Source organism: Palaemon carinicauda, chromosome 13 (genome assembly GCF_036898095.1).
Source record: "Palaemon carinicauda isolate YSFRI2023 chromosome 13, ASM3689809v2, whole genome shotgun sequence".
Taxonomy (NCBI): Eukaryota; Metazoa; Arthropoda; class Malacostraca; order Decapoda; family Palaemonidae; genus Palaemon; species Palaemon carinicauda.
Genome location: NC_090737.1, coordinates 87,599,095 through 87,611,594, shown reverse-complemented (window position 1 = coordinate 87,611,594; position 12,500 = coordinate 87,599,095). Strand labels below are relative to the sequence as shown.

At 40.3% G+C, this 12,500-nt stretch overlaps 1 protein-coding gene across 4 annotated transcripts in view; it reads right to left on the bottom strand.

Annotated features, from left to right (window-relative positions):
- The window catches only part of LOC137652333 (neural cell adhesion molecule 2-like), a 391,224-nt gene that overhangs the window by 7,517 nt on the left and 371,207 nt on the right, over positions 1-12,500 (bottom strand). For all 4 annotated transcript variants that reach the window (XM_068385674.1, XM_068385676.1, XM_068385675.1 and 1 more), the window contains 2 exons: positions 3,162-3,292; positions 222-381 (listed from right to left, as the gene is read on the bottom strand). In XM_068385674.1, coding sequence (XP_068241775.1) covers positions 222-381; positions 3,162-3,292 — 291 coding nt within the window. The remainder of the gene's footprint in view (positions 1-221; positions 382-3,161; positions 3,293-12,500) is intronic.

Below are 12,500 nucleotides of genomic sequence, written 5' to 3'. Positions count from 1 at the left end.
TATTCCATATAAATCAAATTTGGTCAGATGAAAAATATCATAACCGGCCTCATAAAATGTAACATGATTTTATGTCTTCCATGATTAATTTGGACACACTGACAAACGTACACATATATAATTGTATTTATGTATGTATGTATGTATGTATGTATGTATGTATGTATGTGGATTAAGGAAGGCAACATGACAAATGTAAAAGCAGTACTCGAATTCCTTACATTTGACATTGAGGTGAAGGGCGTTGGAGTTGGCAGCGCCGTTGGAATTAATGGCCCTACAGGAATACATCCCTGAGGACACTCGCGTCACCTTCTGCAGGACGAGGCTTTGATTGCTTTGTATCACTCCGGCAGTGGAATTGTGGTGTAGCTCTTCGCCCTTCAGGAAAGGAAAGACAAATCTTTGTGCGTTCACAATTGTTTAGCATTAATCAATCTAGTAATGATGTCTTCAACATGTTAGATATAGTATTCGTAAAACTTATAATCATATTTGCAATAAAATAATACACGGGGGTTACATTTAACAATATGATTAAGACGATTAATGCAAAGAATAATCGAAGTTATAGTTGATTTATTAATATTCGATATAATATTTTCAGAATTCAAATAATATCAACTATAACGGACTAGGTTTTGTAATAGATCGCCTTAAAAATATTGATTCAATAATGGTGACTATAGTGAATTTCACCTTTCAAAATTACCGTCATTTGCAATATCTTCTTCAATGTTTTCGTTTAAATTTACTAATTTTCCTTTATTAGTCTTGTTAAAACGGATTTGCCATGGACTAATTTCAATAATATAATTATTTACTAACATAATAAATAAAATTATATGTATGTATATATGTATGTATATATGTATATATATATATATATATATATATATATATATATATATATATATATATATATATATATATATATATATATATATATATATATATATATATAAATTATATATACCGGTACATATATATATATATATATATATATATATATATATATATATATATATATATATATATATATATATATATATATTCATATATATATATATATATATATATATATATATATATATATATATATATATATATATATATATATATATATATATATATATATATAATTTTCATAGAACAGTTATATCAAGAGAAAATACTATGTCAAAGTTTTTCACAGCACAAAACCCTTTGCAAATTACCTAATTTAGTTAATAGTATTTCTATAACATAGTAAACAAACGTTTATAAGGTAATAATAATTTTTCATATTTTATTCTTATCATTATATGGTAATAAGAACGTTGTATTTTATGTTTGATTTTTTATAATTTTTTCTGGTGTATGTTGCACTTAAGTGAAACATGTATGGCAAATATGTAACTTTATATAGCATTACCAATTATTCATATACAGATACTTCAAAATCACTGACCATAGAGGAAATATACTAAGTTTGAGGCAGTTTTGGAGCTATGTAATAAAACGTATATAGTTGTACATTCCATTTTTCATATGAAGGTTATCTATTACTATTCTTCTTGGTAGTGTTTTAAGATTTATGCAGGAACGCCAAAATCTCTTAATATTATCGTTAGTTAATGGGAGCAACACATCAGAACCTATTCAAAATAAAAGAAATATTCTTGGAGTATAAAATTATTCATTATGGGACTATTTATTACTAACGAGCAACCTAAAGTTCAGTTATCACAGAAAAAATAATGTCGCACTGTCAGGTTAAATCTTATATCTAAAGTGTCATATCCTTTCGTTAAGCTCTGAATATTATAAGATTGGTAAGTTCATTTCAAAATAAATGTTAGAACCAAAGTCTATAACAGAATGTCAATCATTTGAGAAAAAAGAAAAATATTAATTTTACATTGTTCGCACTTCTGTTATGATATTCCTACATGAAGGAAGGGGAAATTAACCTTGCCCTCGGAGGCACTTAGACAAACAAAATATATTTTCTTTTTTCCTAAGAAACAGATTGTCTAAATTTGCCTTTTTTGTATTTTTCATTTAGGGTAGCTCCGGTGAACTTAGATCATCGTTTTTCGAAGCGTAAATTAGGATACAGCTAAAGCAGGTAACTGAGAACATAAAAAACTATACATTGATTGGATAGAAAACAATCAATTGCCCTCCGCTACAGATTTCAGCATCATCATTAAATAATTCAACATTAGACCACGCAATAAATATGTATATGTTCATAGAATGATATAACGACAGGCCAGTTCCAGAAAACTGATATAGTTTTTACTTAGAATACATTTATAAATATGATAATAATGAATGAATCTATTATAATATTGTCCTCTCTACAAACAAATAATTTCAGGGAATTTTCTATTATCTTCCAGGCACTAACAAGTGACAGCGGAAGACGTAAAACAACATACAAATAGATTACGGGCAAAATAGTCTATGGTTGATTTAGTTGCTTGCTCATATCTTGAAACTATCTGTATCTTCTAACTATTTTATTTACAATTATATCAATATTGTTAGCACTTTTATTATTATTATTATTATTATTATTATTATTATTATTATTATTATTATTATTATTATTATTATTATTATTATTATTATAAAAAATTTATGCTTTACTGTGAAGATTCATTATTGGTAAAAAAAAAAAAAAAAAAAAAAAAAAACAGGATTTGAAAAGACAATAAAGTGATAACAATAAAAGACAACAAATAAGGTGAGTAGTAAAAACTAAATAAATTACATAGCACATACAATAAACCCAGAATAAAACTAAGGCAACCAGCAGATCACCCCCCCCCCTTCCCCCCCCCCCAAAAAAAAATAGTCCTTAGCATATTTTGGGATTCTAAAAAGAAATTAATATATCAATCAGAAAATCTTCCCAGATAGAAGAATAAAATTTATAAAATATAAGGCATTTACTAGTGGAAAGAAAATAAAAATAAATAAAAAAAAAAACATACTGCGGAAACTTGTTTAAATTTTGGAAAAGAATTTATGAAGAAAAGAATAATAGTTATTTCTATGTATATTATCCTTCACAGGAATTTTTTTTTTTTTTTTTTTTTTTTTTTTTTTTTTTTTTTTTTTTTAAATGATATTGAGTCAATTTAAATAAAGCAATCGGTAATATTACATACATTAAGAAACCACTGCTTCCTGAAGGCTGGAGGATTTGCCTTGATGTCGCACTCGAAGTAAACGTCATCTCCTTCCTTGATGTTGGAGATGTTAAGGTTACGGCCAACACGCAGCTGAAGTTTTGGTGGGACTATGGGATAAAAAATATCAAAGGGATAAATAAGTTATTTTTAATATTAATAACATCATCGAGGAAATATCAAGTAGGATAAGATGAGATATTACCAATATTATTGATATCGTTCAGAAAACATTAATAATATAAATAAATAAATAAATAAATATATATATATATATATATATATATATATATATATATATATATATATATATATATATATATATATATATATATATATATATATATATATATATATATATATATATATATATATATATATATTTGGGCTCAAGCATGTCGTCCTGATGGAAGTTCCTATAGGGTAGCTTCCTAGGGTATATTACAACTACGGCGATATTCCCAGAGAATTTACCTTAAGGTACCAGAATTCTAACTCCTGGAGCGTGTATCCCCCGTGAAAGGGATATCGCGACATATCAGAGGACTTATTCTTGACACGCCACATGGCAATCTGCATCCTGGACAGAGATTTCGTCTCGTAGGAGGGATTGGCAAGAAACGAATTCGGGAAAGAAAAAGGGGAGCCGCTCCCAAGGCTTCCCTATCCTCCGATTCGTATGCGTGCTTGGCGCCAATCCTTGCGCCATCTGTATTCCTTTTTGCGTAGCTTAACAACTCGGTGTTTTTTCCTGTGTTTCTCGCAAATCTTGGATTTATTCTACTTTTCATGGCTTCTCCGTCTTCGTCGGCCTCTGATAAGTTGAGTATAATGTCTTTTATGTATAAATGTAGGCTCTTGGTAAATTTTGAGTGATTAATAGGATTAATCTTTGATACAAGAGCCGTAGCCTACCAGAGGCGTCCTGGACGCTGTCGCTCGCTAGGTATAAGTTTAGTTAGTCAGAGCGACATTCCTGGTTGTTTTGCTTTAATAAATTTTAGCTATTTAGCATTACATAGGATTTCCTTTCGTGCTTAGTATTATTTTGGCGAAGTATTCGCCATTCTGGCCTACGCTAGGCCATGTAGCCTAGTCGTTGGGTCCTAGTACTTCATGTATGATTTTGGTTTTTCCGAGTGTAATAAAAATTTTATTGAAGCTTTAGGCTATGTTTTATACATTTAAGACTGTGTGGAATATTTCCAAGATAGTATACGAGTGAGTTTCGGTGATTTAGGTAATCGATTCTCTTGGTGCCTAGGCTAAGTTCCTTATGAAGCCTTAGTATACTTTATCATACTCCCCGGTTGCTTTCTTTTCTTCGGAGAAGGTATGCAATCCCTTTCCCTCTGTTTAAGCCTTGGGCTTATCCCTAAGTGGTTTTTTCCGAATTTATTTTCGATAAAACTATACTGGGGTGTTACTGTACCTTCCTGTTCCTGTAGTATGGTTCAAAGAGGGACAGAACAACAGAGTTTTTTAGTCTGAGTCTGTGTTTGTCTGGCTTGGGGCAGAGTCTCCCTTGCTGGCCTGACACAGACAAAAAGGGGGCTTAGCCTCCTTAGGTCACTACCGAAGGTTTCTGTGGATATAATTCCTTCTTTTGTGATCTACCAGACTAGTCCTTGTTGCTGTTCTCGGGGGAAGATAAGTTTCTTTCCCTGGGAGTAGCAACACCTTCCTTGCTTTGGTGCTCTGGGAGCTGGCAAGTATTGCTGGCCTTCCCCCTTAGATCTCCCTTAGGCTAAGATAAGTTTCTTGGCTGCGGGTGATCTGTCACTAAAGCAAGGTCGGTAGGACCCTCTTGTCCCTTCCCCCTCTATCTCCGTAATGGCCTAGCCATTACAGTACTGTACGTCGTTCTACATCTGGACCTAGTATAGGTTAGGATGTGGAATTGACTCAGCCCCTTGCGGGCCGGCAGAGCTGCTGGCCGGCAAGGGCCTTATATTTTTGAGTGCTGCCCGGACCTCCCTTGGTCCCTCTTCCATGCCTGCCTGTAGAGCCAGACGGCATTGGTCAGGAAGCCTGAATTAGATTCTCCCCTTCCTTATATGCACTCTTTCGGATTGCCGGGCTTGGAGGTAGTGTACAATCTTATCCCGGCATCCATTCTATTTTTCTTCTAGTGCTGTGCCCGACCCGGCTGCCGGCATATGAGGCTGGCAGCCGGGCAGATGTAGTCTTCTGGTTCTTTTGCTGCCGGCTGGCATCGGTCTTGTACCTTTGCCGGCCGGCTTATGTCAGCCCTTGTCAGCCGGTCACCAAGAGTGTGGCCGGCAGCTGGGTACTACCTTGTGTAGTTGCCGGTCGGCAGCCATTGCCGGCCGACATTGGCTGTTGCCGGCCGGCAATTGCTGCCGACCGGCACATGCATTTGAACCAGAGTGCTGCCGCCTTATAGCTGTTAAGTAGTATACTTTAAAGCTAGTTATGGGGCACGTATCCCCCTATACTGTACTAGTATTCTTCAGTATAACATATACAGTAAGAAGAAAACTATGGTAAGGGTGTTGGTACAGCACTGTGTGTTCTAACACTTTTGTGTTTTCTTGCACAGTCCTTTGCTGTTGCCCTACAGATAGGAAAGTGAGTTCTTTCCTGTCTATTATCCAGGTTTTTAAAATCATTGCTTAGGTGTGAGCTCCACCTGTTTCCTCTGGAAACTTTGCATTGGTTACTCTAGAAGAGATTAACCATTTGATTTTATTATCTGGAAGGCTGCAGCAATGGGTTGTGAGGGAAACACAAGTGTGTGTCTTTCCTTTCTGAATTGTTATGCTATACTATGCATATCCAGTGATACATAGTTCACTTGATACTCATGGAAATTTCTTCTCTTTACAGAAGGACACTCCGAAGTGCGGAAGTGCTTTCTGCAACGTCCGCAGCAAGAACCTCTGCGGACATGAGTTTTGTAGGAGACACGCAGCATACGCTGTCTCCAAGGATGATCTCCGGTATTGGGACCCTCAGGTATGTACTGTGTGCACTAACCTGATTACTGAGACCTTTGATTCCCCTAGGACGGAGGAATCAACGGATATAGCTAGGAAGAAGCTTCGTACCTGGGTAAGGGGCTTCCAAAAGAACACTTCTGGCCCTTATCTTCCAAGTGAGAAGATGCGGCCGTATCTTTTCCCTAAGGCATCAGCTGATGCAGTGATTCCCCAGCCTCAAGAGGAGATCCCCTAAGTTCAGATCCAGGTGGATGCTGAAGTCGCGGTTGCGATGCAAAACATTCAGTTAGATGACAGAATGTCTGATGTGGACAAGTGTCTGGAGGAAGACCTCCTGGCAGAAGCCCAGGATGAAGTTCAAGTCCTAGACGTTGTAGAGGTAGACGTCGACGAGGTGTCGGCTACTCCGGTTCAGATTCCGGAGCCTATTCCCTCAACATTGGCCGGTCTCCCAGTAGAGCTGGGATAGGCCCTCTCTTCTATTGTTGGAATGATCCAACAAATGCAGAAGGAGAATCAGGAGAAGGCGGCTGCAATGGAACTACGAATGCAGTGCCTTGCAGAATCACATGGGCCCCAGAAAAAGCTCAATGTGAAAGACCTTCCCTTGTGCTCAGATGCTAACCCATGGAGGTATGCTGAGCACATGCCGATGACGACTGGAAAGATCGTCATCTCGGATAAGCTGGGCTCAGTTCCCCTGGAGGAGGTGGAATTCTGGCCCAGCAAGGCATCATATGCGGACTGTTATGTCCGGCTGAGGATGGAACCAGCTTCAAAGGAGGAGACAGACCCGAAGGAGGTCATAGTGATGGACCATGCTAAGGCTCAAGCTCTACTTTCATCCTCGATGAAAGAGAGGGGCTTCTCTAACTCAAAGGTAGCCGCATTGAACAGGAAGCTCCCTTCCTTTGTGTACTCGCCTACTAGAGCCTTCCCCTTTTTACAGAAAGGGTTTCTGGCTGTACTAAAAGCAGTCGAGGCCGGCAAGCCTTGCCCCTCCCTAGAGGAGTGTAAACCCTTGTCGCTGGCCCTGCCTATGGACCACAAAGACTGGAAGGATGTCCATTTTACGTTCTCAGTTGGAAAGTTGGAGGCTGATATTGCCGGACGTCAGTTCGGCGAGGACCTCCCGAAGCTGTCTGACTTTCTTTTGCGAAGAGAGTTCGTTACAAAAGAAAGACTGACTGCCTCAATGTCTCTTCAGACTACTCTCGAGACGATGGCAAGTGACCCCAAGGTCCATGAAATGTTCATGGTAGTGGCCAAGACTCATCTGGCCACAGTGACGAAGGACCTTTATGGCTTCGTCAAGGCAAGGAGAGCTTGTAGGGAGTTCGTGTTTACCTCGGCTACGGTAAGGCACGAGCCAAGAAAACTAATCTCCTCCAACATTTGGGGAAAAGACCTTTTCCCTACCGACTTGGTCAAAGAAGTTGTTGATAAGGCCGCCTTGGAGAATAGAAACCTTCTCCAGAAGTGGGGCCTGGCTATCAAAAGGAAGTCTTCCCCGGATGAGGGTCCTCAACCAAAGAGGAAGACTATGAGGACTAGGCTACCGTCTCTGCCAGCCAAGCCTGTTAGACAGCAACAGCAACTGCAATTGCCATTGCCCCCAGTGCCCCAGATCGTGGCACAAACCCCGACCACTTTTCTTTGGGTACCCCAGGCCGTGTCGACACAGTCCACGGCATTCACCCCAGCATTCGAAGGGCAGTCTACTTCCTTCCGAGCAAAGCCTAGAGGAGCAGCCAGAGGCTCGTCTAGACGCCCCTCAAAGGGAAGGGGATTCAGGGGTGGTCGTAGTCAGAAAGGCAAGACCTCAGGACGGCAGTCCAAGTGAGGTGATACCGGTAGGAGGGAGACTTCTGAAATTTCGGGATCGGTGGACCTTCGATCCCTGGGCTCACAGCCTACTCAAGAATGGACTGGGCGGGAGCTGGTACAGCACTCCACCCCCGTGCCTTCGGTTTTTCCAACACTCCACCCCCGTTATGGAGGAGTACGTTCAAGAACTGTTGGAGAAAAAAGGTGATCCGAAGGGTGAAGCCCATCAATTTCTAAGGGAGGCTGTTTTGTGTTCCCAAGAAAGACTCGGAAAAGCTTAGAGTCATTCTGGACTTGTCGCCACTCAACAAGTTCATAGTGAATTGCAAATTCAAAATGCTAACACTGCAACACATAAGGACCTTACTGCCCAAGAGGGCATATTCCGTCTCTATAGACTTGTCAGACTCCTATTGGTACATTCCAATTAGCCATCGACTCTCCCCCTAACTAGGGTTCAGGCTACAACGAAGACTATACGCCTTCGGAGCCATGCCATTCGAGCTAAACATAGCCCCAAGGATTTTTACGAAGCTTGCGAGCGTAGCTCTCAAACAATTACGCCTAAAGGGAATTCAGGTAGTAGCCTACCTGAACGACTGGTTGGTGTCGGCAGCATCCGAGACAGAATGCTTGCAAGCTTCCAGTCAAGTGATCTAGTTCCTAGAGCACCTAGGCTTCAAGATCAACAGAAAAAAGTCTCGACTTTCTCCATCTCAAAAGTTCCAGTGGCTGGGAATCCACTGGGACCTTTTGTCACACCGTTTCTCCATCCCGGCGAAGAAAAGGAAGGAGATAGCGGGTTCTGTCAAAAGACTTTTAGATTCCGAAAGGATATCAAGATGCGAGCAGGAGAGGGTACTGCGCTCTCTCCAGTTTGCTTCGGTGACAGACCCAGTGCTAAGAGCACAGCTAAAGGATGCAATCGGAATCTGGAGAAGTTATGCATCAAACGCGCGAAGAGATCTGAGAAGACCAGCCGCTTCGGCTAAGTACTCTTCTCAGGCCTTGGTCCCAAGCCAGACATCTAAAGAAGTCGGTTCTTCTTCAGCCACCTTCCCCGTCGGTGACGATTCACTCAGACGCCTCGAAGGAGGGATGGGGAGGTCACTCTCATCGGAAAAAACTCCACGGGACTTGGTCCAAGCTATTCAAGACCTTTCACAAAAAACTTTCTAGAAGCTAGGGCAGTGCTCCTTACCTTAAAGAAAGTCTCCCCGCATCACTTGATCCACATAAGGTTGGTGATGGACAGCGAGGTAGTTGTGAGATACTTAAATCGACAAGGATCGAGGTCACCACCTCTCAACCAGGTGATGTTGGCCATCTTCCGATTGGCGGAAAAGAAGAAGTGGTACCTGTCGGCAGTTCACCTTCAAGGAGTCCGCAATGTGACAGCGGACGCTCTATCCAGGTTCACACCGATAGAGTCGGAATGGTCCTTAGACGCAGGATCATTCTCCTTCATTCTGAATCAGTCCCAGAACTGCAGATAGACCTCTTTGCGACGAAAGACAACAAGAAGTTGCCCCTGTACGTGCCCCGTACGAGGACCCCTTAGCGGAAGCAGTGGACGCGATGTCCCTCGACTGGAACAGATGGTCCAAGATTTATCTGTTCCCTCTTCACAACCTTCTGTTGAGGGTCCTCAACAAACTGAGATCCTTCAAGGGGTAGCGGCAATAGTGGCCCACAAGTGGCCGAACAGCGTGTGGTTCCTCCTGGCATTGAAACTGTAGCTGAAGTTTGTACCGCTACCAGATCCAGTTCTGACCCAGCGAGTCCAGAAGTCAACTGTCTGCGCTTCATTACAGAAAACCCGGACCCTGCAGCTCATAATTTTCTCTCCCTAGCGGTGAGAAAGCGTTTCGGGATTTTGAAAGCCAGCATAAACTTCCTTGAGGAATATAAGTGCTAATCTACTAGAAGGCAATATGAGTCATCTTGGAGAAAATGGGTGGCCTTTTGTCAAGGCGAAGAATCCGCAGGAGATCTTGACAGACTTCTGCTTATCTTTCTTCTCCACCTCCATGGTCAAGGATTGGCAGCTAACACGATTCCAGCGTGTAAGTCTGCTTTGACAAGACCCATTTTATATGCCTTCCAGGTCGACCTAGGTAACGAGATCTTTAATAAAGTCCCGAAAGCCTGTGCTAGGCTCAGACCTTCAGCACCTCCAAAGCCCATTTCATGGTCTTTAGACAAGTTCTTCATTTCGCTTCTCTGTTGAGCAATGAAGAGTGTGCGTTAAAGGATTTGATACAAAAAGTTATTTTCCTATTTTACACTCGCGTCCGGGGCCAGGGTTAGTGAGATTGTAGCCTCTCGAGAGAGGCAGGTCGTGTTCAGTTCCTGGTTGGGGGAGAACTGAACCTGTTTCCGGATCCTACGTTTCTCGCCAAGAATGAGTTACCCACCAACAGGTGGGGTCCCTGGAGAATCTGCCCTCTGAAAGAAGATGCATCTCTATGTCCAGTAGAATGCCTAAAGGTCTATCTTCATAGAACTTCAGACTTCAAGGGTGGTCAACTATTCAGGGGAGAAACATCAGGCTCAAATTTATCTCTGAATCAACTCAGAGCAAAAATCACATATTTTATTCGCAGAGCGGATCCTGACAATACACCCGCAGGTCACGATCCGAGGAAAGTTGCCTCATCCTTAAATTTTTTAAATTGTATGGATTTTGAACATCTCCGTTCATACACTGGCTGGAAGTCTTCCAGAGTGTTCTTTCGCCACTATGCGAAGCAAGTAGAGGAACTAAAGAGATCTGTGGTAGCAGTGGGTCGCGGTGTTAACCCTACTGTTTAACTCTGCGAGGAACAGTGGTCTTAATTGGAACGATTAATTCCAGGGTGAGTGTGTAGTTACATACTGTACTACAAACTAAGTGAGGGCACTGTGTTGCCCATGTAGACTGTTCCATTTCCGAAGGTGAACCTAGCATAAATGCAGACATGTGTGCCGAGCGTTTCTAACGCTAATGTCATTGATTTGTAATACAGACTTTTATGACTTTGATTCCTCAGTATCTTAAAAGTGGCATTTAATGTTTTTCTTTCAGACGAATAAGCTCTGTTTACTATCATACTTATGCTTAAAGTTTTGGGTTATCCTCTTCTTATGTATATATATATATATATATATATATATATATATATATATATATATATATATATATATATATATATATATATATATATATATATATATATATATATATAATTGTGGTTAACCTGTCTATTTATTGCCTCTCAATAAACTGGTTCTTGAGAACCTTGCGTCTCCTTCACCTGTGTCAATTTGTTGGTATAATTGAGAATTCATTCTATGTACCTTATCTGGGATAATTCTAATAGAATTGTTCCTTTATGCAAGCTATATTGCATTGGTTTTCCTCCTATACGGATATAAAACCTTTGTCCAATACAAGTATTGTGCGGAGAACTGGTCGATATTTCATATTGACGCAGTGGTTCTTTACAAACTATGCTTTACTTAATATAGGGCGAGACCACTATATTAGCTTGCCTGGTATTCATACATAGGTATATGTACTCTTCGAGACTTTTCCAGAGTCTAGTAGGACTCTTCCCTGTAGGGGGCAGGAAGCTCTAACATGGTTTATAGTTAGTTGAAAAGATGTATAACAGTAACATCTTAGGTCTCTAGGTCTAGTCGACCGGGAAAAATTACATCCGGGGAGTACGGCACGTTCTGAGAATCCACAGATACAGTAATGCTCTGGTACACTTCCATCAGGACGACATGGCTTGAGCCCGAAAAACGAATTTTGAGCGAAGCGAAAAATCTATTTTTGGGTGAGATGGCCATGTCGTCCTGATGGACCCGCCCTTGCCTTTCTAAGAAAGGGCTGTAGGACCCCTCCCTACATACAGTATCTGTAGCACCTCGTGTACGCTACAAGGAATACAGATGGCGCCAGGATTGGCGCCAGGCACGCATACGAATCGGAGGATAGGGAAGCCTTGGGAGCGGCTCCCCTTTTTCTTTCCCGAATTTGTTTCTTGCCAATCCCTCCTACGAGACGAAATCTTTGTCCAGGATGCAGATTGCCATGTGGCGTGTCAAGAATACGTCCTCTGATGTGTCGCGATATCCCTTTCACGAGGGATACTCGCTCCAGGAGTTAGAATTCTGGTACCTTAAGGTAAATTCTCTGGGAATATCGCCATAGTTGTAATATACCCTAGGAAGCTACCCTATAGGAACTTCCATCAGGACGACATGGCCATCTCACCCAAAAATAGATTTTTCGCTTCGCTCAAAATCCGTTATATATATATATATATATATATATATATATATATATATATATATATATATATATATATATATATATATATATATATATATATATATATATTCATTATGATTGATATCAACGAGGAAATATCGAGGTGTATAAATAGGGTTTTTCCATAATTATAGATGTCATTGCGGAAATATCAAGGGGGATGAATAAGTTATTTTCGTTATTACCATTATCATCGAGAAAATATCG